Source organism: Monodon monoceros, unplaced genomic scaffold (genome assembly GCF_005190385.1).
Source record: "Monodon monoceros isolate NGI ecotype Baffin Bay Population unplaced genomic scaffold, NGI_Narwhal_1 Super_Scaffold_6, whole genome shotgun sequence".
Lineage (NCBI taxonomy): Eukaryota > Metazoa > Chordata > Mammalia > Artiodactyla > Monodontidae > Monodon > Monodon monoceros.
Window position 1 is genome coordinate 37,271,764 of NW_021703783.1, and position 22,684 is coordinate 37,294,447.

Here is a 22,684-nt window from a genome sequence, read left to right on the forward strand (position 1 = left end):
TTTTCGCCCTGCCTAACATGTTCTTCCTCAGGCCTTTGCTTGACCAGCCCCTGTTCCTTCTTCAGGTCTCAGCTTACCTGTCACTTTCTCCAGGAAGCTTTCCGTCAGGGCCCCGGTCTAGGTCCTGGTGGGTCTCCCAGCCCCTGCATTTCCCCATTGTATTTTAAGCATTTCCTTACTTATCTGTGTCGACGAAAATAATCAATAAACAATCTATAATAGGAATAAAGTTTTACTTGAGCCAAACTGAGGACTAGAGCCAGGAAGACAGCCTCTCAGGTAACTCTGAGGAACTGTTCTAGAAAAGCATAGTTTACAGCACAGAACAAAGAACATCAAACAAGTCAGGGATACATTCCTTGAAGGTTTCAAAACAAAAACCCAGACCAGCACATACACAGTGAGTCAGTATGGCCTTGGCACGTGGGAAGGGAGTCTTTATCATCGATAGAGTACCAGCATTGGCTTTCTGGGAAGGGAGGTATTTCATCTTTATTTTTTATTTTATTTTATTTTATTTTTTTGATTTCCCATTTAGTTTTTTTTTTTTTAACATCTTTATTGGGGTATAATTGCTTTACAATGGTGTGTTAGTTTCTGCTTTATAACAAAGTGAATCAGTTATACATACACATATGTTCCCATATCTCTTCCCTCTTGCGTCTCCCTCCCTCCCACCCTCCCTCATCTTTATTTTTAACATGGACGTTCTTTACTTCTGGTCAATGTGCCCTTTTCCTTAATAATTAAAGCAGACGTACAATGTATGTTTGATAGGCCATAAACACACTGTTCTGGTTAGCATCAGATTCAAGTTAACTCACGTATAAGCCAGAATGACTTCCCCGTACCTCAACATGTGAAAATTTCTTTTGTCATCTGTGTCTCCCACTAGCCTGTCAAGTTCAGGCAGGGTGGGGATCATGTTTACCTAATTTGTATCGTACCCTTAGTGCCCAGTGCAGGGCTCATAATAAGCCAGGAGTTTAAGTCCTGGGGCCCATAGATGAGCTCCCAGGAGTTCATGAGGCTCCCCAAATCATATAACAGTTTTTGTAGATTTGTAGTGGATTCTTTCTGGGAGAGAGTCTGTATTCTTTATCATAACCTCAAAGGATATATAATGCCATCCCCTCACCCCGCAAAAGGTTAAGAACCACTGTGTAGGCATTCCGTAAAGGCTTGTTTTTGATTGGATGCATTCATCTGTGAATATAATCGTTGATACTCAATAAACAGTTATTGAATGGATGATTAAGCCTCCTCTTCAGGGTTAGGGTGCTTTTAATGTTTTCAACGGATCAAGAAAAACCTCAGAAGAAACCTTTGCCAGTAAAAGTTAAAGTGCCCTTGCCTCAGCCCCTGACTCGGTGGCCCTAAATACCCCCTCTCCCTTCCCCGGGCGCACAGCCTAAGACTAAAGCTTCAGAGGCTCACAGCCCCTGCCAGAACTCATCTCCTGTCCTGAAATCCACCTACTGCGCCTTTGCAGCCTGTCAGCTGAAAATAATCCTGGTGAGAACAGGGGTGGCAGGAGCAGAGTCCTACAGAAGGTTTGACGGAGGGAGACTCTGCCCCCTGCTGGCTGCCCTGCTCCCCTTCAGCCGCCCGGCCGCGCCTCCAAAGAATGAGGTCAGAGCAGGGAAGAGGGGAGCGAGGTGAGGCAGAGGGGCCAGGGGAGGGGGCGGCCCCCCAACCGGGCAGTCTCTCCCATCAAGATTAGGCTCTGTCTTCAAACAAGTCAGGGGCGGTAGCTTCTGCTTTGAAACGCCCACCGCTTCCCCTCTCAGGGCTCCTACAGTCTACTCCCAAATTAGGAGCTTGGGGAGGGCAGGGGCTGCCATGGGGGTGGAAGTCCTTCTGGAGCTCGAAGGGAGGTCCAGTCACTCAGACTTGGCTTTCTCATCGATCTCTTTTCCTGGAGCCTGGCTACTGCCGACACCTTGGGATCCGGAGCCAATTCTCTGCATCGCCTACACTTGGCGTGTGGTGTACCAGCCTCCCCACATCACCATGGAAACAGAAGCCTCTGCATCCATCCCAGGACTGATTTGTGAAGCTAAGAGAAGAATCTGAATTTCAGGGTGGGGTGCATAGGAAGGGCAAAGAGAAAACGTTCACAAAAATTGTGGGGAGAGGGAGAGAGACATCAGGGTGGTGGAGGGATTGCTTTATAAGGGTTACTGGAATAACTTGTACCCTGTGAAGAGAAGCAGCTTCCTTGACAGACCATAAAGGCAGTCCTCTCATGGGCTACTGGTCAGCTCAAACTAACCAATCCCTCCACGGGCTGTCCCTCGTAGCTGTATAATCTTGAGTGAGTTCCTTAATCCCTCTAAGCATCACTTTTCTCATCTGTAAAATAAAAATAATAGCAGCGCTTACTTCACAGGGTTATTGTAAGAATCCAATGAGGTAATGCATACACAGCACTTAATATAGTGCTTAGCACACAGTGAGTGCTCAAAAATGTATTGTTGCACACGCTTATGTTTCTATATATTTATATATTTTTTAACATCTTTATTGGAGTATAACTGCTCGACAATGGTGTGTTAGTTTCTGCTTTATAACAAAGTGAATCAGCTATACATATACATATATCCCCATATCGCCTCCCACTTGCATGTCCCTTCCACCCTCCCTATTCTATATTTTAAAAAATATTTACTTATTTATTTATTATTTGGTTGCACTGGGTCTTAGTTGCGCTCCGTGGGCTCCTTAGTTATGGCAGGTGGGCTCCTTAGTTGTGGCACGTGAACTCTTAGTTGCGGCATGCATGTGGGATCTAGTTCCCTGACCAGGGATCGAACCCGGGCCCCTTTCATTGGGAGCGTGGAGTCTTATCCACTGCGACACCAGGGAAGTCCCCCTATAATTATTATTTGTGTCTCCTTAGCTAAATTGCCAGCCCTTCAATAATACTTGAATACTTCACAATTTTTAAAGTACTTTTGCACACATTTCTCTCACTTGTCCCACCCCAATCCAGAAAAATAGAGAGGAGATTACTCTCCCCACTTGATAGGCAAAGATGCAGATTCAGAATTTAAGCTTGTTCAAAAGCTCAGCTCTAACCTGGTGCTAAAACTCAGGGCTCTATAGAGCCTGGGTTCGTTGCCCTGTTCACTCATATCCTTTCTGCATCCCAGCACAGTGACACAGATGGTCAGTGCCTCATTGTTTGCTGACACTGATCCTGGAGCAGGAGTCTCTGGGAAAAGCTAGTCCTGAAGTGTGGGCCTTGGGTTTGACCATGAAGGAAGCATAAAACTCTTAATTGAATCTATAATTAAAAACATTGCCACAAAAAGGGAGTGACTGCTAATGGTTTGGGGTTTCTTTTTGGAGTGTTGAAAGTGTTCTAAAATTTTTTTCTTAATTTATTTATTTTAATTTCTTTATTTTTGGCTGTGTTGGGTCTTCGCTGCTGCACGCGGGCTTTCTCTAGTTGCAGCGAGCAGGGGCTACTCTTCGTTGTGATGCACGGGCTTCTTACTGCGGTGGCTTCTCTTGTTGCAGAGCACGGGTTCTAGGCGTGATGGCTTCAGTAGTTGTGGCTCGTGGGCTCTAGAGCACAGGCTCAGTAGTTGTGGCGTGCGGGCTTAGTTGCTCTGCGGCATGTAGGATCCTCCCGGACCAGGACTCGAACCAGTGTCCCCTGCATTGGCAGGCGGATTCTTAACCACTGCACCACCAGGGAAGCCCCTGACTATGTTAAATTTTTTAAATATTGTGTTGGTTAAAAACAAGCAAAACATTAAAGTGATGAAAAGGAAAAGGAAGAATATTATGGTATATAAATTAAATTTTTTTAAAAAGTAAAGAAAGTGGAAAGGTAAACCACTGAACTGGAAAGTATAAATGCAAGGGAGTAATAAGATCCCAGGGTTGCAAGGGCCAAGTAGCAGCACTCAACCATCAAAGGTCAGGTGACAGTGGCTACCTCAATAGAGAGCAGATTCAAAGCAGAAATCAGAATATCAGGACTTCTCTGGTGGCACAGTGGTTAGGAATCCGCCTGCCAATGCAGGGGACACGGGTTCGAGCCCTGGTCTGGGAAGATCCCATATGCTGCGGAGCAACTAAGCCTGTGCGCCACAACTACTGAGCCCACATGCCACAACTACTGAAGCCCATGCACCTAGAGCCTACGCTCCACAACAAGAGAAGCCACCACAATGAGAAGCCTGCGCACCACAATGAAGAGTTGCCCCCGCTTGCCTCAAGTAGAGAAAGCCCGTGCATAGCAACGAAGACCCAATGCAGCCATAAATAAGTAAATGAATAAATAAAATAAAACAAAATAAAATAAGAAATCAGAATATCTGACTCACAAAGACAGTGATTGACCTTGGTCGTGGTGTTCCTAGAAGTGACCTAAACAAGAAGCCTACTAAATTCTTACTTGATCCGTATAAGCAGAAAAGTTCTAGGTCAAGGGAACAAAATTCTAACCAGAATCATAAAAACAGAGTCTTAACCCCTCAGTCAATTCCCAGACTTGAGTCACTTTACATACCCAGAGCCCTTTGAATGAAGAAGAGATTGGGTCTTCTTGAGGAAGAACCCCAGTACACTGCCAGGACACTGTTAATCTTTATCCTAGCCTTTCCCAAAAGGCCTTTTACCAGGGTTACTGTGCATTGGGGAAAAGGAAATAATCAGACTTTTCAGGAACACTGTCTCTGAACTGACACTAATTCCAGGAGACCCAAAATGTCACTGTGGTCCACCAATCAGAGTAGGGGCTTCCGGAGATCATAAGATGATCAATCAGGTCTATCTCACAGTGGGCTAGTGGGTCCCTGAACCCATCCTAGGGGTATTTTCCCAGTTCTGCAATGCATTATTGACATATACTCAGCAGCTGCCAGAATACCGACATTAGTTCCCTGACTTGTGGACTGAGGGCTATTATGGTGGGAAAGGCCAAGTGGAAGCCACTAGAACTGCCTCTACCTAGGAAGATAGTAAAGCAAAAGCAATGCCACATTCCTGAAGGGATTACACAGATTACTACCATCCTTAAATTCTTGAAAGATGCAGCAGTGGTGATTTCCACCACATCACCATTCAACTCACCTATTTGGCCTGTGCAGAAGACAGATGGATCTTGGAGGATAAGAGTGGATTATTGTAAACTTAACCAGGTGGTGACTCCAATTGCCAGATGTGGTTTCATTGCTTGACCAAATTAACACACCCCTTGGTACCTGATATGCAGCAATTGATCTGGCTAGTGCCAATAAGGACCACCGGAAGCAGTTTGCTTTTAGCTGGCAAGGCCAGCAATACACCTTCACGGTTCTACCTCAGGAGTATATCACCTCTGCAGCCCTATGTCATCATTTAGTTCACAGGGATCTCGATCACCTTTTGTTGAAAAAGCCAGTCTCATGCTCACAATATTTCATCCCCCACTCAGCAACATAAGAATGGACCTTGGGGTTGGAACACTTTCTTACCAAGAGGTAAAGTGCCCACACAGCCTGTGCACATTGTGTGGGAATCTCTCTCTCTCTTTCATGCTCAATGTGTACTCCTTTGTTCTACTTAAGCAAATGCATCAATGGTCCTCAGGCATGCCCCCAGCTATTTCATATTCTATGGGGGCGGGGGAGGGATCCTTTACTTGGCACCAGAGCAGGTGCATGTAGGCCAATTGCCCAGCATCTGCTTCCAGGAGGGACCCACTGGCCTTCAGGGACCAACACCCACTATTGAAGTTGATCCTGCTCTGTCTCTTCTCTATGTGAGTAAAGCACTGTTCCAACCAGTGCTTGACTACATTGTTTTCCTTGGCAACTCTGTTACCAAGATGCAGTGGGCAGAAGTGTTTAGACTTCTATTCCTGGTGGCCAGACAGCACTGTGATGACCTCAGCTCTTCCTCCATGTAGAGGGAGTCCTCCCCTGACACTGGTCATCAATATATGATGTTCTGCTTGACACCTTTCTGATCCACAAGATATCAAACTTGCCCATTACATTGATGACATTATGTAGATTGGACCTAGTGAGCAAGAAGTAGCAACTACTGCCTGGGTAGCTCAGCTGGGAGAGCATCAGACTTTTAATCTGAGGGCCCAGGGTTCATGTCCCTGTCCAGGCGCCAAGAATAAATAAATAAACAGAAGAAGTAGCAACTACTGCAGACATTGGTTTTTATCGGTGAAACATATGTGTGTCAGAGGATGGGAAATAAATCTGGCTAAAGTTCGAGGCCTTTCCAGCTCAGGGAAATTTCAAGGGTCCAGGGGTGTGGGGCACATCAAGATATCCCTTCTAAAGTGAAGGATCAGGGAGGGAGGGAAATGCAAGAGGGAAGAGATATGGGGACCTATGTATATGTATCACTGATTCACTTTGTTATAAAGCAGAAACTAACACACCATCGTAAAGCAATTATACTCCAATAAAGATGTAAAATAAAAATAAAAATAAAATAAAGCGAAGGATCAGTTGTGGCATCTGGCCCCTTCCACAACCAAAAGAGAGGCACGACACCTTATCGGGCCTCTTTGGATTTTGGAGGCAGCATATTCCTCATTTGGGTGTGTTATGCTGGCCAATTCACCAAGTGACCTGAAAAGCTGCCAACTTTGAGCCGGGCCAGAACAAAAGAAGGCTCTGCGACAGGTCAAGCTGCTGTGCAAGCTGCTCTGCCGCGGGGGCCACACAATCCAGTAGATCCAATGGTGCTTGAAGTGGCAGTGGCGTACAGGCATGCCGTTTGGAGTCTTTGGGAGCGCCTGTAGGTGAATCGCTGCACAGGCCCTAAGGACCTTGGAGCAAAGTCCTGCAGTCCTCCACAGATAACTACTCCTCTTTTGAGAAACAGCTCTTGGCCTGCTACTGGGTCTTAGAAGAGACTGAATGCTCCGAATGGACCACCAAATTACTGTGTGACCTGAGCTGCCCAACAAGCCATAAAGTTGGGTGTGCAAAGCTGCACTCCATCATCAAATTAAAGTGGTATATAAGAGATCAGGCCTGACTAGGCCCTGCAGGCACAAGTAAGTTACATGAAGAAATGGTTCAAATTCTCATGGCCTCCCACACACTTCTCTTCCAGCCTGCACCCATGGCCTCAGGGGAAGTTCCCTATGATCAGCTAATGGAAGAAGAGAAGACTCAGGCCTGGTTTGCAGTTGGTTCTGCACAATACACAGGCACCACCCACAAGAGAACAGCTGTAATACTACTGACCCTTCTGGGGACATCCTGAAGGACATTGTGAAGGGGAATGGTCCCAGGGGGCAGAACATAGAGAAATGCACCTGGTTGTTCACTTTGTTTGAAAGAAGAAATGACCAGACATGTGATTATATTGTTATATTAGCTCCTGTGCTGTGGCCAATGGCTTGGCTGAATTGTCAGGGACTTGGAAGGAACATGATTGGAAAATTTGTGACACGGAAATTTGGGGAAGAGCTATGTGATAAAACTCTCTGAATGGGCAAAAAACATGAAGATATTTGTGTTCCAAGAAAAAGCTCACAAAGAGTGACCTCAGCAGAGGAGGATCTTAATAATCAAGTGGATAGGATGACCTGTTACGGGAATACCGTCAATCTTTTTTCCCAGCCACCCCTGTCATTGCACAATGGGCCCATGAACAAAGCAGCCATTTTGGCCAGGACAGAGGTTATGCACGGACTCAGCAACACGAGCGTTCACTCACCAAGGCCAACCTGGCTAAGGCAATCACCGAGGGCCCAATCTGGCAGCAGCAGAGACCGACACTGGGCCCCCTGCATTGTATCATCCCCCTGGGTGAACAAGTTGATTATACTGGACCACTTCCATCCTGGAAAGGGCAGTGTTTTTTTCTTAATGGAATATATATTTACTCTGGATACACATCTGCCTTCTCTGCATGCAAGTCTTCTGCCCAAATTACCATCTGTGGATTTACGAATGCCTTATCCACCATCGCGGTATTCCACAGAGCATGGCTTCTGATCATGGAAATTAATTCTCAGCAAATGAAGTGTGGCAATGGGCCCATGCTCATGGAATTCACTGGTCTTACCATGTTTTCTGCCATCCTAAAGCAGCTGGTTTGATAGAATGGTGGAATGGCCTTTTGAAGACTTGGTTACAGTACCAGCAATAGTGGCAATCCAGGCAGGACTACTAATGGCCCAGACCTTTCAGGAATGACAGTTTGGGTCACCCCACCAGGTGAAGAACCATGACCAGCTGAGGTGCTTGCTGAAGGCAAAAAGAATGCAGAATGAATAGTAGAGGAAGGTAGTTATAAATTTCCAGTACAGCAAGATGACCAGTTACAGAAACGTAATTTCTGTAATTACAGGACTGTAATAGTTATATTTCCTTCTTGTCTTGTTATGAATATGTTTGTGTGTGTATAAAAATAAAATATCTTTGTTTTTCCCCTCTCTTATTCCTTATCATGTAACATAAAATATATTGACTTTATTTTATAATATTTCAGTACTATGACCTGGTTATTGTCTTTATTTGGAGATTAGGTATGGTTTAAGAACATGTGTATTGACGAGCGGTGGACTTGTGATGGTAAATTTTATGTGCCAGCTTGACTGAGCCACAGCGTGTCCAGATATTTGGTCAAACATTATTCTGGGTATGTCTGTGAGGGTATTTCTTTTTTCTTTTTTTTTTTTTTTTTTGCAGTATGCGGGCCTCTCACTGTTGTGGCCTCTCCCATTGCGGAGCACAGGCTCCGGATGCACAGGCTCAGCGGCCATGGCTCACAGGCCCAGCCGCTCCATGGCATGTGGGATCTTCCCGGACCGGGGCACGAACCCGTGTCCCCTGCATCGGCGGGCAGACTCTCAATCACTGGGCCACCAGGGAAGCCCCTGTGAGGGTATTTCTTGATGCGATTAGCATTTTAATCAGTAGACTGAGTAAAGCAGATTGCTCTCCCTTATGTGGGTGGGTCTCATCCAATCAGCTGAAGGCCTGAACAGAATAAAAGGGCTGAGTAAGATGGAACTCCTCCTGCCTGACTGCTTGAGTTGGGACTTTGGTCTTTTCTGGCCTTTGGACTCAGACTGAAACATCAGATGGATGGAAATATATATTTTATGTTGTAAATATTTATACTTATATTTTAAATATTATATATTTAAAATATTGGTTCTGTTTCTCTGGAGGACTCTGATACAGGCATTATATCTCACATTTAAAACAACTTTATTGAGGCACATTTTGCATATCATAATTTGCCCTTTTCAAGTATATAATGCAATGATTTTTTTAACCCAAATTCATCAAGTTGTCCAAAATAAATCAGTTTCAGAACATTTTCATCAACCCAATATGATCTCTCATGTGCATTTAATGTTAATCTCCCCCCCTCCCTCCAAGAAATTTGTAGTTTACTTTGCATCTTTATAGCTTTGCCTTTTCTGGGTAGTTCACGTAAATGGAAACTTACAATATGTGGCCTCTTGGCTTCTGCGGTTTATCCACATTGCAGCATGCATGCATAGTCTGTTCCTTTTTTATTGTTGAATAGTTTTCCACTGTGTGGAAAGAGCATATTTTGTCTCCCATTCACTTGTTTTGGGACATTTCGGCTGTTTCCAATTGGGCTATTATGAGTAATGCTGCTAAGAACATTCCTGTGTAAGTCTTTATGTGGATACACTCTCATTGCTCTTAGATTGATGTCTGAAAGTGAAATTGCTGGTTCACACTGTAAATTTATGTTTAACATTTAAGACACTGCCAAAGTGTTTTCCAAAGTGGCTGTACCATTTTGCATTCCCACCACCAGTGTATGAGGGTTCCTGTCTCTCCATATATCTCCAAAACTTGTTATTACTTGTATTTTAAAATATGGCCATTATGTGAAAAATAATCCAAAAAAGATTTTTAAATGGTCATTGGGGAAGCTAGGGATTTTGAGAAGTAAAAGACCCTCTCTCAAAAACTGACTGCGGTCCTCCAGCCGGCAGAGGGCGCTCCGAGCCAAGACCTCTTCTCCTAGCCGTTACAGCGCCATCTTAGCGAGATCCCCGTTGCTAGGAGACGGAGATGCGTCTTTTGGTTTGGGAGCCTTGCCTCACCGCTATCCCAGGCTATCTTTTGCCTGAGGTCTGAGATCTAAGGTCCAACTACCCTCCAGGGGCAGTTCCAGAAGTCACCTTTCTGGGGACATTTTCCTCCTACCCCCTCTAGCGCTGGCCCTGGCAGGCGGAGGATCCTCGCCCAGATCCAGCTATGTCTAAGAAAGGGAAAAAGGCCAAGATGCCCCTGTCCGATGAAGAGCAGCTGCTTCTGTTTCAGCAGAAGTTGCTGGCAGAGGAGGAGATGGCCAAGAAGAAAGAGAGGCTCCTGAACCAGTTCTTGAAGGTGATGGATTTTTGCATTAACTCTCTGCCCAACCCCACACGCCCCCTGCACTGGTCCTGTTGCCTTGCTCCTGTCATTGTGGTAGCCTCATTTTCATGCTAGCCTCCGCTCCTCTGGAAATCTTAAGACCCAGATATACTTAGATTTCAGGCAATATTGTCTGGGGGAAGGGGCAGTTCTCTGTGAAGCATGGAGGGAGGAAGGTGGTGTAGAGCTTGACAATCACTCCTGAGCCCCAGAACTGGGACAGTAGGTGCTATCAGCTGTCTGAGCTGTCTGAAACCGTGATATTCTCCCTCGAGATGGGTCATTACAAATAATATCCTGCTCTGATGCTTCCACCCAGAAGGAAATTCACGCTAGCTCTCCCTAAAATGCCATTGGGCTGCTCCTGTCTTACTTCAGACCCTCCCAAAACAAGAACAGGAACTCCTGAGTGTTAGCCATGAAGAGCTTTGGTCCCTCAGAAAAGAAAAAGGGTGATCTTGTTTGTTGTACTATATCAGGGCTTTTAACCCTGACCTCTGGGAGGGGGTGGTTATTTATTCCTTCACACAGGATAAGCTGGCCAAGGAGGAGCACAACTCTGCTCTGAACCTTAATAAGATTAACACACAGTGGAGGACGGTCCTTCGGGAAGTCAAGACCAGAGAGCTTCATAAGGACATTGAGATCCTCAGCCAAACATTTGAACGAGTGGTGGACTGCAAGGACAGTGTCATCAAGGCAAGCTCTCTTCCCAAAGAAACACTTGAATATGACTGTCTTGATCTCTTAATAGAATGGGCCTAGTGAAGTAATTGATCTTAAAGCCCTCCCAAGACACATGAAATGAAAACTAGAATATTGAGCCGTCATCCTTCTCCCTCTGTTAGAGGAGCCATTCTCCTTGGTCATCTACTGCCTCAAACCAGTACTATATTAGAGTTGTAAGGCACAGTAGACATCACCTAGTGACTTGAACTTAGTTCTATACCTTCATTTCAATGTGAGAAGGCTCAGTTCCAGAGGCAGGAACCAGTTTGCTCAAGGTCACACAGCTAGTCAGTGAGAGAGCTGTGACTACACACGGATTTCTTGATCCCCACTCCAGTGCTTTATTCAACCAAATTCTGTTTGGCCTCTTTGATTCAACTTCAGTGGCCCTGGATGAGGTTGAGAAGATCTCCATCGGTAAGAGCAGTTCTGTATCTCTAAGCAATTCAATCAGCCAACCTTATGTTTTGGGGAGGTTCTTGAGTTGAGTATATACCATCTTTTCTTCTAAGGGATTTCTTCTCTTGAGTTCCAAATCCCTTATTCAGGATCCCTCGATATCTGTTCCTGGCTGTGTCACTGTCCTCAAAACTGAGCTCATGAGCTCCTCCTTCTCTAGCCAGCCCCATTTCCCATCCTCCACCATCTGATCTTCCTTATACTCTCTATTTGGGTAGGACCATTCACCAGATCACCCAACCCAGGAATCTGGGAATCATCCCAGCTTTTGCTTCCATTCCTAACTTCTGTTACTAAGTCTTGTATAAATCTTCTGCTTAAATATTTTTCAAAGTCACACCCTGCTCTTCTTCCTCACTGTCCTGCTGTAGTTGAGACGGGCATTATCTATTGCAATAGTCTCTTTTTTTATTTTTTAATTTAATTATTTTGGGCTGTATTGGGTCTTCATTGCTGTGTGCGGGCTTTCTCTAGTTGTGGCGAGCGGGGGCTACTCTTTGTCGCGGTGTGCGGGCTTCTCATTGCGTGGCTTCTCTTGTTGCGGAGCACGGACTCTGGGCGCGAGGCCTTCAGTAGTTGTAGCACGAGGGCTTTGGTAGTTGTAGCACACGGGCTCAGTAGTTGTGGCTCACAGGCTCTAGAGCGCAGGCTCAGTAGGTGTGGCGCACAGGCTTAGTTGCTCCGCGGCATGTGGGATCTTCCCAGACCAGGGCTCAAACCCGTGTCCCGTGCACTTGCAGGTGTATTCCTAACCACTGCGCCACCAGGGAAGTCCTCACCAGGATTATCTTTCTAAAGCAAATATCTGATCCTGTTACTCCACTGCGTAAATCTCCTTAGTGGCTCCCCTCTTCTACAGAAAAAATCGAAACTCCTTGGAAGGAACATCAAACATCAAAGCCCTTCATGATCTGGCCTCTACCTGTACCTTTCACATAGCCAGCCTTGTTTCCTGTGCCTTTGCACATGCCATTCCCTATCTCCCCAGTTTTCCTGGGAAACTCTCACTCCTGCTTCAAGAGTGATACAAATGACATCTCTTCTATGAAGCCCTCCTCAGTGCTCTTAGTCAGATGTAGGCACTAAGTCCTTTATATCCCATTGTCACTGGGAAATCATCAACCTCATAGCATTTTTCATGCTGTAATTTCTTTTCAGGATTTACAAAATCAGAATTTAATCTGAACTTCATACCTGGGTTTTTTTTTTTCAGAATTTATTGTAATTTTCTACTTACATAACTCTTCCTACTGCAAGACCTCAAGCTCCTTTGGGGGCGCGGAGAATGTCTTTTGATCTCTGAATCCTCAGTGTCCAGCATGGTGCTGGTACGTAGCAGGTTTAGTAAACATTTCTTGAGTGACTGAATAGTCTTCCATTATCAGCACCTATTTCCGATCTTTTTCATACTAAACATGTAAGGTAAAAGCTAGCAATGTGGTAGTTTACAGTGAGTGGATCATGTGGGCATTTGGTAAATGCTTTCTTGCTTTATTCACTTTAATTTGTTTTACTTTTTTGAATAGGTAGTTCACTCACAATATTCAAAATTCAAAAGATAAAAAAAGTTATATATAGAAAAGGTCCCTCCCACTGGTGCCTTTCAGCCACCCAGTGCCCCTCCCAATAATTTTAGTTTCATGAGTAAACCTTTTTTTTTTTACACAAATGGTAGTATTACATAGTGTTCTGCCCCTTGCCTTTTTCACTTAATAATATATCCTGGGGATTAGTCAACATTAGCCCATAAAGAGCTTCTCATTTTTTTTTTAACAACTGCATAGTATACTGTATTGTAGTTTAACATGTTACTTTGTCCTCGGTATTTCCTGTGTCTTGGTAATTCGATCTAGAAGCTTGCAGGTGTTGTGTTCTTCTATTAGGAGGCACATTTGTGATGTTAGCAGCTGTTGACTATCCATTAATTCATTGGGGGTTGCAAAATGCTGATTTTCTAATAGTATTCTTTTTTCATTTACTAGTTTGAATACTTCTATAAAGAGATACTATCATTTACCATTCAGTTACCCAGAGGTATACTTTATATAAGAAATGCTTATATACACTATAGGTTATATAAGAAATGCTCTTTCTCTTCCCTTTACAAACCAGTTTAAAAAAAAAAAAGAATCGGTTGTCTGGCATCCTCTAATGGTAACTGATTTTTTTAAAAAGTATCCTGATAAACTCATAATCAGACATATTTGATATGTTTTGATCCATTGCAGTTCTTATCCATATTGATGCTCACACGGTCCCATTTTTTTCTAGTGGACATGTTCTCATTTTTTATTGCTACATCACAAACCACCCTAAATTAGCGACTTACAACAATTTATTTCACTCTGTCTCGTGGTTCTGCAGGTTGACTTAGCTTACCAGGGAGGTTCTTGCCTGACATCTCTCGTACGGTTTTCAGTCAGATGTCATTTGGGGCTGCAGTCATCTGAAGGCTTGACTGAGCTGGATGTGTAAGATGACTGACAGTTGATTCTGACTATCCGCTGGGAGCTCAGCTGGGCCGTTGACTGGAATGAACGCTTCCACATGGCCCCTTCACCAGCACTGGCTTCTCACATTCACAAGTGGCAGAGCCAGAGCTCCCACAGCCAAAGAATTGGCTTTAGAGACTAGGGAAAATAGGAACTAGCTAGCCGAATACATTTTTATTTTCTCACAGAGATGCCATTCAGCCAAAATGGTAACTCTGTGTTTCCTACCCAGTCGTTAGTGAAGGACCTGTCAGAAGCTGAGGAGCAGTACGCCCACGCGCTGCGCAGCCACTTGCACAACATCGACCGGCTCTTGGCCCTGCAGAGACGCCGGCTCAGCCTCCTAGAGGAAAGTTACAACGTGGAGCTGGAGGCCCTGACCAAGGAGTTTGAGACAGAAAGGTATGGGGACCTAAGGGGAGATATGGGGGGATTGAGCCCAGGGGACTATCTACAGCCTATGTCAAGATGCTGGCTGTAAGCAGCCACCCACTTTCAACTATCAAAATCCTACACATCTACCTCTCTGGGGGACAGGGATGGGAAGGAGGCTTTTCACTGCAACCTTTTGTACTTTTTGATTTTTGTATCATACGAATGTATTACCTATTCAAAAATCAAAATAATCTTATTCATTCTTTCTGGCCCTGAAAAGAATAGAACCCGCCTTCCCTCTGTCCTTCTTCAGTACCTAAGAGTTTGTACCGTTCATATAGTTTTATTACATACTGCTTTGCATTGTCATTATTGATCCCTATGCTTTATGCCTCAGAGCAGAGACAGTATCTTATCTCCTACAGGAAGACAATTATTGACCAACATGAAAAAGAGATTCACTACCTACAAGATGTCTTCATGGCCATGGAGCAGAGCTGCATAGATTCTGAGTACGAAAGCAAGCTGGAGTTCCAGAGCATGTGGGAAGATCTCAAAAACAAGGTACAGAGGGAGAGCAGAAGGGCAGGAACTGGGAGAAAGTGAGAGAAAATCGCTCAAGGCTAGTAGAGCTAGAAGAGATCCCTTTAACCAATATAGCCAATAAAATGCCTGTTGCCGCTGTAGGTACCCCTACTGCTTTTTGTAATTTTGTGAAAATTGGTGGGGAGGGGGAACCATTCTGAAATGTCAAGGAAGTGCATTTTAGAGCTAACGCACACCAAGGAGATCGTCTGGCTTCACCTCTGTGATTTGTAGATGAAGAAATTAAGGCCCAAAGAAGTGAAATGACCTGCCAAAGTCATGCTGCTGGTCTGTGGTAGAGCCAGGGGGAGAGTCCAGTTCTCCTGTCCCTTGGCCCCAAGAGCTTCCACCACCCTGGAGGTTGCAGACTTAGCCAGCCTGCAGACCTGGATTTGGGGGGTGAGGCCCTTTGCTTCTTTTTGGCTGCGTTGGGTCTTCGTTGCTGTGCGCAGGCTTTCTCTAGTTGCGGTGAGTGGGGGCTACTCTTCGTTGTGGCGCGTGGGCTTCTCATCACGTTGGCTTCTCTTGTTGCAGAGCATGGGCTCTAGGCATGGGGGCTTCAGTAGTTGTGGCCCGCAGGCTCAGTAGTTGTGGCTCGCGGGCTCTAGAGCACAGGCTCAGTAGTTGTGGCGCACGGGCATAGTTGCTCCGCGGCATGTGGGATCCTCCCGGACCAGGGCTCGAACCCGTGTCCCCTGCATTGGCAGGTGGAGTCTTAACCACTGCGCCACCAGGGAAGCCCCCGCTTTGTTTTTATTTTGCCTCATAATGTTTCATTAAAAATTTTTATAAGCTCTCTACATTTAAAAATTGGAAGATTTCACATAAAAATCCAAATTTTCAGCTTCCCTTGAAAAATGTAAAGATCTGGTAACACTGGGCCACATTCCAAATGGAGACATTCATGTGAAGCTGAGCAGCTGTGCTCCAACCCCCCCAAACACACACCAATGGAGCATTTCCTCTCTGGTTCGCCACAGGCCCCAGCTAGCCCACAGCGCTTATTTATATCATCTGCCTGGTTTGTAGGCATTTTCACTGGCAACCTCTGCACCACGCTGTGCTACAAACAGTTCAAGAGGGGGAGGTTGCTGGTGGAAGTGAAAGGGTGCTAATAGGGTAATTCCAAGCACTGGCTATTTTGGGGCCACTTCCCAGAATTTAGAAGAGAAGCACTTTCTAAGACTGCAACTGGAGCATACAGTAGAAGATCTGTGGAGAAGGTTCCAGGATGCACTCAAGAATTACACTGATGCCACAGAGGATCGAAAGATCGCCTTCGAGACTCTAAAGGTAAAGGACGAGAAGAGCTCCAAAGAGATTGAAGCACAGATGAAAAAAATACAGAGACTACAGGTTAGTGCAGCCCACCTGAAAGACTCACTGCTTTAACTGTTCCATTATCCCCTGTTCTCCTTTCCCCAGTTTCTACTGGGCCTCATCACTGGTTGGGGAAAGATGGTATGCTCTGGTATCAGTCCCCAGACAGTCCTTTTACCTGCTCCCTGAAGACCCTCACCTAGTCAAGTGTTTCCTCTAACCTACCCTGTTCCTCTAGGATTCCATAATTATTTTAAAAGGCAAGATCATGGTGCACGGCCGCGAGAGTGAAGAACAGAACCGGGACATTCGTGAGGACAAGGAGTTGGTCCTTGTACAACTGCGAAAACTTAAGGCCCTAAGGACTCAGGCCCGGGGAATATCACAGGAGGACTTAGTCAAACTCACCCTGGAAAGTAATGCCACCCTCAAGGCCCTGAGGAAGATTGTCGACAAGGTAACAAAGGGGAGAAGGCAGCCAGAACAGAACCAAGGAACACGGCTCCCTGCGAAGCGAAAGGGGCTGGGGAGACATAGAGGGCTTCCCCCTGCTTCCTGCCTGAGTGCACACTTGGAATGCCTATTCTATTCCATGTCCCCTCTCCTCTCACATTTTAAGTGAAATTACTTCATGATGAATGAATTTTAGAAGAGTATAAAATACTTGGAATAGTGCTTGGCACATAGCTCTCTCTGTTGGATGTATTTATTACTTTTGTCTCCCATTTGGATGAGTAGCTCCCCTGGATTGAAGCAGGGGAACCAAATCCACTATTTCCCCTCCCCACCCCCTTTCCTAATGAAAGGTCTCTTCTTGCTTCCAATAGGGTGAAAAGGTCCTTAAACTTGCTGAAATATGTAGGAAATTTGAAACAGAGGAAGAAAAAGTGCTGCCTTTTTATTCGTCGGTATTGACTCCCGAGGAGCAGGAGGACATAGAGAAGATTGACCCAGAGGAGTTTAATGAGGAGCTTGGAAAGGTAAGCTTCCTACGGCCCGGAGGCCACCGCCCAAGGCTGGGGCTACACTTGCTAACGGGTGCTACCACACCCCTTCTCCCTTTAATTCAATTCCCAGGTGATAATGGACTACATAGGGATGGAGAATTTCTGGAAAAGGTACAACAAAGTGAAACTGGAGCAACTGAGCCTTCAACACAGACGTGCCCAGTTGTTAGAAATCAATGAGAAGCTGCGGGAGATGCTCAAGCAGTACTTGGATGGCATCTCAGTGAGTGATGAAGTGCTGAGCCAGCTCAGCCCACGCTTCATCGTCAATCAAAGCAGCAACTTACCCCAGCCCCCATCCATGCCTACAGCCCAGCCAGGTGACCAAAAACCTCCAGCCACTTACAACATCATTGAAGCAGCCCATGTGATCGCCCACATCCTGTGATACAAGGAGAAAATCTCTTTTCAACCCCCAGAGAGTGTTTTGAGAGACCTGAGGACTTTGCTATTAAAAATCTCCATGGAGTTTATGAGCTCCTTGTATCTTTGCCATGTTGGATAGAACAGTCTACTTGGAGGACACTAGGAATACAGCGGCCCTAGGGGGTAAAGAGAATAGCTAGGCAACTACCCAGAGGCTTACTTCTCAGCGATGGATTGCTCCTCAGTCGGGACGCCATGGGAGCCAAAACACATACCTTCGGGACCCAGAGATCCCATGGTCCTTGGGGTAAGTTAAGACAGGAAGAGGAGGGCCAGGAGAAGAGATCCAAAGCCTCCAACCACCCCCATGCCAGGCAAGACCCAACGAAGAATGCCCTTTCTCCCCAGCCCTTTACCTTATTCCCACTTACAAAGGTAGCAGCAGAAAGTATCGGGTGAAAAATGCAAAGATTTTAAAAAATTATTTTTTATTTCTTTTTGCTCTTGTTTCTTTTCTCTTCCTTGAGCTTCTTTTTGGAGACTTTAGGTCTGCTGGCCTTTTTGTATAGGTGACACCCAATGAGGCCCAGGAGGGTTGGCACCATGGCCATGCCTACCAGAGGCAAAATGCCCTTCACCAGCTTTTGCCAGTAGTTGGCTCGGATCAGTGCAATGAGCTCCACGTCAAAATGCAGCTCTGCATCCGCTGGAGGCAGAGAGGAGGTGAAGGTTAGAATCCCTGTGCATGTTACCCAGGACTCAAATCTGAATGAAAGCGGGGAGGGCAGACCACAACCACAGCACCAACTGTAAAGCTGGCAAGATTTAAATGTGGGGCTGAGTTCTCTTACAAAGGCAGAAGCAGAGGAGGGTTATGAGCTATCTAGTTATAGTCACGTTTACCTCAAATATACAGGTGTGGCTTGTATTCACTGACAGGTCTTTGCCAGGACAGAAAAACTTTCTGTGAAAAGTACTTGTAAAGTCCATTTGTAAGTTAGAGACCTCTGTACTAACTGTATTCCGTTTCTAAACAGCCCCATGGAGAGAATCTTTGCAGGGCTGAAATTAATTGGATTTAAACTAGACTTTTTAAAATTTCACCAACCAATAAGCACATCTCAATGTGACTGTTAAAAAAAAAAAAATAGGTGTTTCAACATAAGGGCTAGAGAGGAAGAAGGATGTGGTTTAAGAAGTAAGGAGTGGGGCTTCCCTGGTGGCGCAGTGGTTGAGAGTCCGCCTGCCGATGCAGGGGACACAGGTTCGTGCCCCGGTCCGGGAAGATCCCACATGCCTAGCGGAGCGGCTAGGCCCGTGAGCCATGGCCGCTGAGCCTGTGCGTCCGGAGCCTGTGCTCCGCAACGGGAGAGGCCACAACAGTGAGAGACCCGCGTACTGCAAAAAAAAAAAAAAAAGGAGTGGAGGAATGGACAGGAATGAGTTGGGGGAGAAATGCAAACAAGAAGCACTGGAAATGAGGAGGTAACAGAACTTTGGGTAAAAGAATTTCTCTTTAGTCCCCTGACCCTCTCTATGGGTCTCTGTCTAAGCTGGAACTCGGATAAGAACTTTTATCCCAATACTCTGAAGTACAAGTCATTTTCGCTAGTAGAACATTTCTTATAACCAAAAGCAAGAGATATGCATCTTGGGAAATCTGTCCAGTCTCAGGCCTTCAAAAATAGGTATCAGCAGTGACCTGTGAGGGCTTTTAAAGTTAGGGGGTAGGCTTGGCTTTTTTTTTTTTTTAACTTATTTTTAATTTTTATTTATTTAATTTATCTTGGTTGCACCAGGTCTTAGTTGCAGCATGTATGTGGGATCTAGTTCCCTGACCAGGGATCAAACCCGAGTTCCCTGCATTGGAGGGAAGATTCTTAACCACTGCACCACCAGGGAAGTCCCAGGCTTGGATTTTAAAAGTTGTTTTTTGTTTTATTTTGTTTTGAATTACTTGACTGTGATCATCCTGGTGGAGGCTGAAAGGAACGGTGGAGATGTGGTGAGAAGCCATGCCAACTGCACAACCAACAGTTTGGAGTTGTAGGAAAAGGGCAGGAAAGAAGTCCAGAGTTCTCGGAGAGGTGGCACAGGCAGCAGACTCATGTGGCTCAAGCAGGTGTCTCCTCCCTAAAAAGTTGCTGTCTGCCAGAGGACAAGCCAGTGGCTTTAACAGGTTATATATTCCTAGTCCCTGCTGGTGATCTGAGGAGGAAGAAGGCGGCCCTGCAGAAGGAAGCCTCAGCCACTCCTGTACCTTTCAGGAAACTGGGTTTAGACCTTCTCAAGCTCCAGACAAAGTGCATAGCTCCTTGTATGTGGCTCTTAAAGACTGGGTTTTTTTGTTTGTTTTTGCTGTGCAGCACGTGGGATCTTAGCTCCCAAATCATGGATCCAACCTGCGCCCCGTGCATTGGAAGCATAGGGTCTTAACCACTGGACTGCCAGGGAAGTCCCCGGGACTGGGTACTTTGATAGCCACAGAGAGAGGCCTAGTCAGATTACCTGGGATAGATGGCGGAAATCCCCGTTTTCCATAGGCCAAGTGAGAAGGAACGATTACCCTTCGCTTCTCTCTGAGGGAAGGAATGTGAGTCATAGCCAGAGGTGGGAACAGGTGGGCCAGCCACCTCGGTCCATCTGAAGCCCCACCAACAAAACCCTCTGGATATTCACACTCAAAACGTGAACTTTCCCACCTGAGCACCAAACAGGTTGACCAGCCAAGGCGTCCATCCCCCCACATGTCTCAACTCCACCAACAAAATCCACAGCCAGGAAGCCTGAGGCTTCATCCAAAGCCTCAGTGCCCAGTGACCTTGACCTGCCCAGTGTGAAGCCAAAGCCCATTCTCCTGCCTCCTCTAGGAGCAGGGATAGCAGAGCCATGCAGAGGGGGTACCCAAGCCCACCTGCCCAGATACTCACCCCACACACATGTCTAGAAGGCTCTGCTCCAGACCTTGAGGAAGAAGACACAACTGAATAGGAAACTACCTACATTCCCCAAATCCCAGGAGAGGAGGCTCAAAGGCTCCCCATGGACCCTCAGTTGAGCTCCCCACTGCTGGAATCTCTGGCTTCCAATGCGGTATGGGGCAAGAGGAGTACCAGAAGCGGGGTTTGAACCTCAGGAGGTGGCTGGTAGAGCCCTGGGGTCTTATTCCAGGGGACATTTCCACTGTAGCTTAGGAGTTGAAGAAGCTAAGCAAGGGCTTAGGTTGGGAAGAAGTGGAATGGGAGGTACGGCTCACATACCTGGTATCACCTGCTTTTGGCCAAGTTCTATAACCAGAGGATCTCTGGTCAGAGAAGTGTCAAAGATGCGTCCATCTACCAAGCTGCCCTGGGGGGTGGGGGGTGGGGGGAAGAGCTTCTAGAGCACACACCTAGTACCTCTCCCTCCCAGCAGGGCGCGCACACACCTGGGCCTCGGTCGGCAACCCCCTAGCGACTGCTGCCCAGCATTCCCCTCGGGGCAGAAAGGGCTGGCGCTTCTCGGAGATCCCTCCACCCTTCACTTCTCAGGGCCCGGGAGGAACTGGCGGAAAAGCAGGGAGGTAAAAAGGGTAGGGAAGAGAAGCGCCCCTCCCCCGGCCACGTGCTGGAGGACCCCCAGAGCCGGAGTGACTCGCGAACCGCTTGCCACGTGTCCAAGCTAAAGCTGACGTGTTGCTGCAGGGCGCCGCCCCCCCCGGCCCCGCCCCGGCCCCCCAGACCCCTCACCGAGTAGTGTATGTGAAGCGTGTCTCCAAAGGCAGCAGGCTCAGCACACGGTTCCGGGGGCGCCACCTATGATCGCACTACAGGAGTCACGGAGGCTCCTCCAAAGATCCCGTTCTTGCCCTTAGACTCAGCACCCCCAATTCAGTGCCCGCACTGCCTCTCCTCCCCGCTCCCAGGTTCCTTGAGACCCCGGCATTCTCCTCACGAGGCCCGACCTCCAAAGAGCCCGCCCGGGACTATCTCCTCCTCACCAGAGTCTCTACTTGGAGGGTCCGGACGGGACTTTCGGTTTCGAACCCAGCCTCAGCCCGGCACACCGCCCCACTGAGCAGCAGCGGCAGCAGCAGCAGCAGCAGACGGAGCGGGAGAAGTGAGGGGCGCAGGGTCATGACTGGATGGGGGCAGGGCACGGGACACCCAGGACAGGCTGTTGGGTGGCAGCGGCTAGGACCGCAGTTCCTTCAGCGCCCAGGCCAGACTGGACGGGGCGGGTCGCGACGCGCGCCAACTCCTCCTCCCGCAGCCCTTCCTCCACCTTGTCCCCACCTCCCGGAGGGAGGAGGCCGCGGGAGCTCTCCCTGCCCTCTGAGATTCTGACCTGTCCGTTAGCCGTTCGGTCCCATAGCGAGGGGCTGGGTCACATAATGACACCCATTTACGATTACCTATTGTGTTCCAGACACTTGTCTGTAATCCTCAAAACCACCTTGAAAGGTAGGCATAATTGTTTCCATTTTACAGATGAGGAACTGGGTGTTCAGGTTAAGTAAGTTGCTCAAGGTCATCTAGCTAGGTGGTGACAGAGACAGGATTCAAACCCAGGACTACCTGAGTCCAGCCAGTTTGCGCTCTGGTCTTTCCTCTTAGAGATATATGTGTCCTCACACCTATCCTGGTAGTGTCTGGCTGGCCCACCGCAACCCAGCAGCTGCCAAAGGTCGTATCCCTCTCCCATATCCAGCCCTTCAGCTTGATTTTCTGGAGGTCATATACCCAAAAGGAGGGAGGGTGTTGTCCCATCACCCTGTCCTTCAGGTAACTGAAAAGAGCACAGGCTATTTCACCGTAAGGGTGGGATGAATCCCTGATCTTTTCCTCTGACATTACCATTTCCTTTCTCCTTTCATCAACAAAATTGTCAAAAAACCAGCTACATACACCCATTTTATGTTTGTGCAAGGACTTCGGTTTTTTTGTTTGTTTTTAGAAATTCTTTTATTTTGGCTGCATTGGGTCTTCGT

The 22,684-nt window shown here is 46.8% G+C and overlaps 2 protein-coding genes and 1 non-coding gene across 3 annotated transcripts; 2 read left to right on the forward strand and 1 right to left on the reverse strand.

The window, feature by feature from the left end:
* Positions 1-6,044: 6,044 nt before the first annotated feature.
* TRNAK-UUU lies at positions 6,045-6,117 on the forward strand. Its single transcript has one exon. It is a non-coding gene; the product is annotated as a tRNA-Lys (tRNA).
* Positions 6,118-10,035: 3,918 nt separating this feature from the next.
* Positions 10,036-17,822, forward strand: CCDC65 (coiled-coil domain containing 65). Its single transcript, XM_029204472.1, has 8 exons — positions 10,036-10,355; positions 10,914-11,081; positions 14,295-14,464; positions 14,863-15,001; positions 16,181-16,378; positions 16,581-16,799; positions 17,170-17,322; positions 17,420-17,822. Exons 1-8 carry the CDS (start codon positions 10,224-10,226, stop codon positions 17,735-17,737), a joined length of 1,497 nt encoding a protein of 498 aa, XP_029060305.1. The 5' UTR covers positions 10,036-10,223; the 3' UTR covers positions 17,738-17,822.
* A 360-nt stretch (positions 17,823-18,182) lies between these two features.
* On the reverse strand, positions 18,183-21,944 carry FKBP11 (FKBP prolyl isomerase 11). The gene is made up of 6 exons (XM_029204511.1): positions 21,695-21,944; positions 21,444-21,509; positions 20,976-21,063; positions 20,646-20,679; positions 20,224-20,294; positions 18,183-18,421 (listed from the first exon to the last, which is right to left on the reverse strand). Exons 1-6 carry the CDS (start codon positions 21,830-21,832, stop codon positions 18,204-18,206), a joined length of 615 nt encoding a protein of 204 aa, XP_029060344.1. The 5' UTR covers positions 21,833-21,944; the 3' UTR covers positions 18,183-18,203.
* Positions 21,945-22,684: the final 740 nt, after the last annotated feature.

Coding starts and splice junctions, on each gene's coding strand:
- CCDC65 (XM_029204472.1), top strand. CDS start 10,224: ATGTCTAAGAAAGGGAAAAAGGCCAAGATGCCCCTGTCCGATGAAGAG. Junction 11,082..14,294: donor GCAAGGACAGTGTCATCAAG/GCAAGCTCTCTT, acceptor TTTCCTACCCAG/TCGTTAGTGAAGGACCTGTC. Junction 16,379..16,580: donor AAAAAATACAGAGACTACAG/GTTAGTGCAGCC, acceptor CTGTTCCTCTAG/GATTCCATAATTATTTTAAA.
- FKBP11 (XM_029204511.1), bottom strand. CDS start 21,832: ATGACCCTGCGCCCCTCACTTCTCCCGCTCCGTCTGCTGCTGCTGCTG. Junction 20,680..20,975: donor CCAAAAGCAGGTGATACCAG/GTATGTGAGCCG, acceptor TTCTTCCTCAAG/GTCTGGAGCAGAGCCTTCTA. Junction 18,422..20,223: donor ATTTCCGCCATCTATCCCAG/GTAATCTGACTA, acceptor CTCTGCCTCCAG/CGGATGCAGAGCTGCATTTT.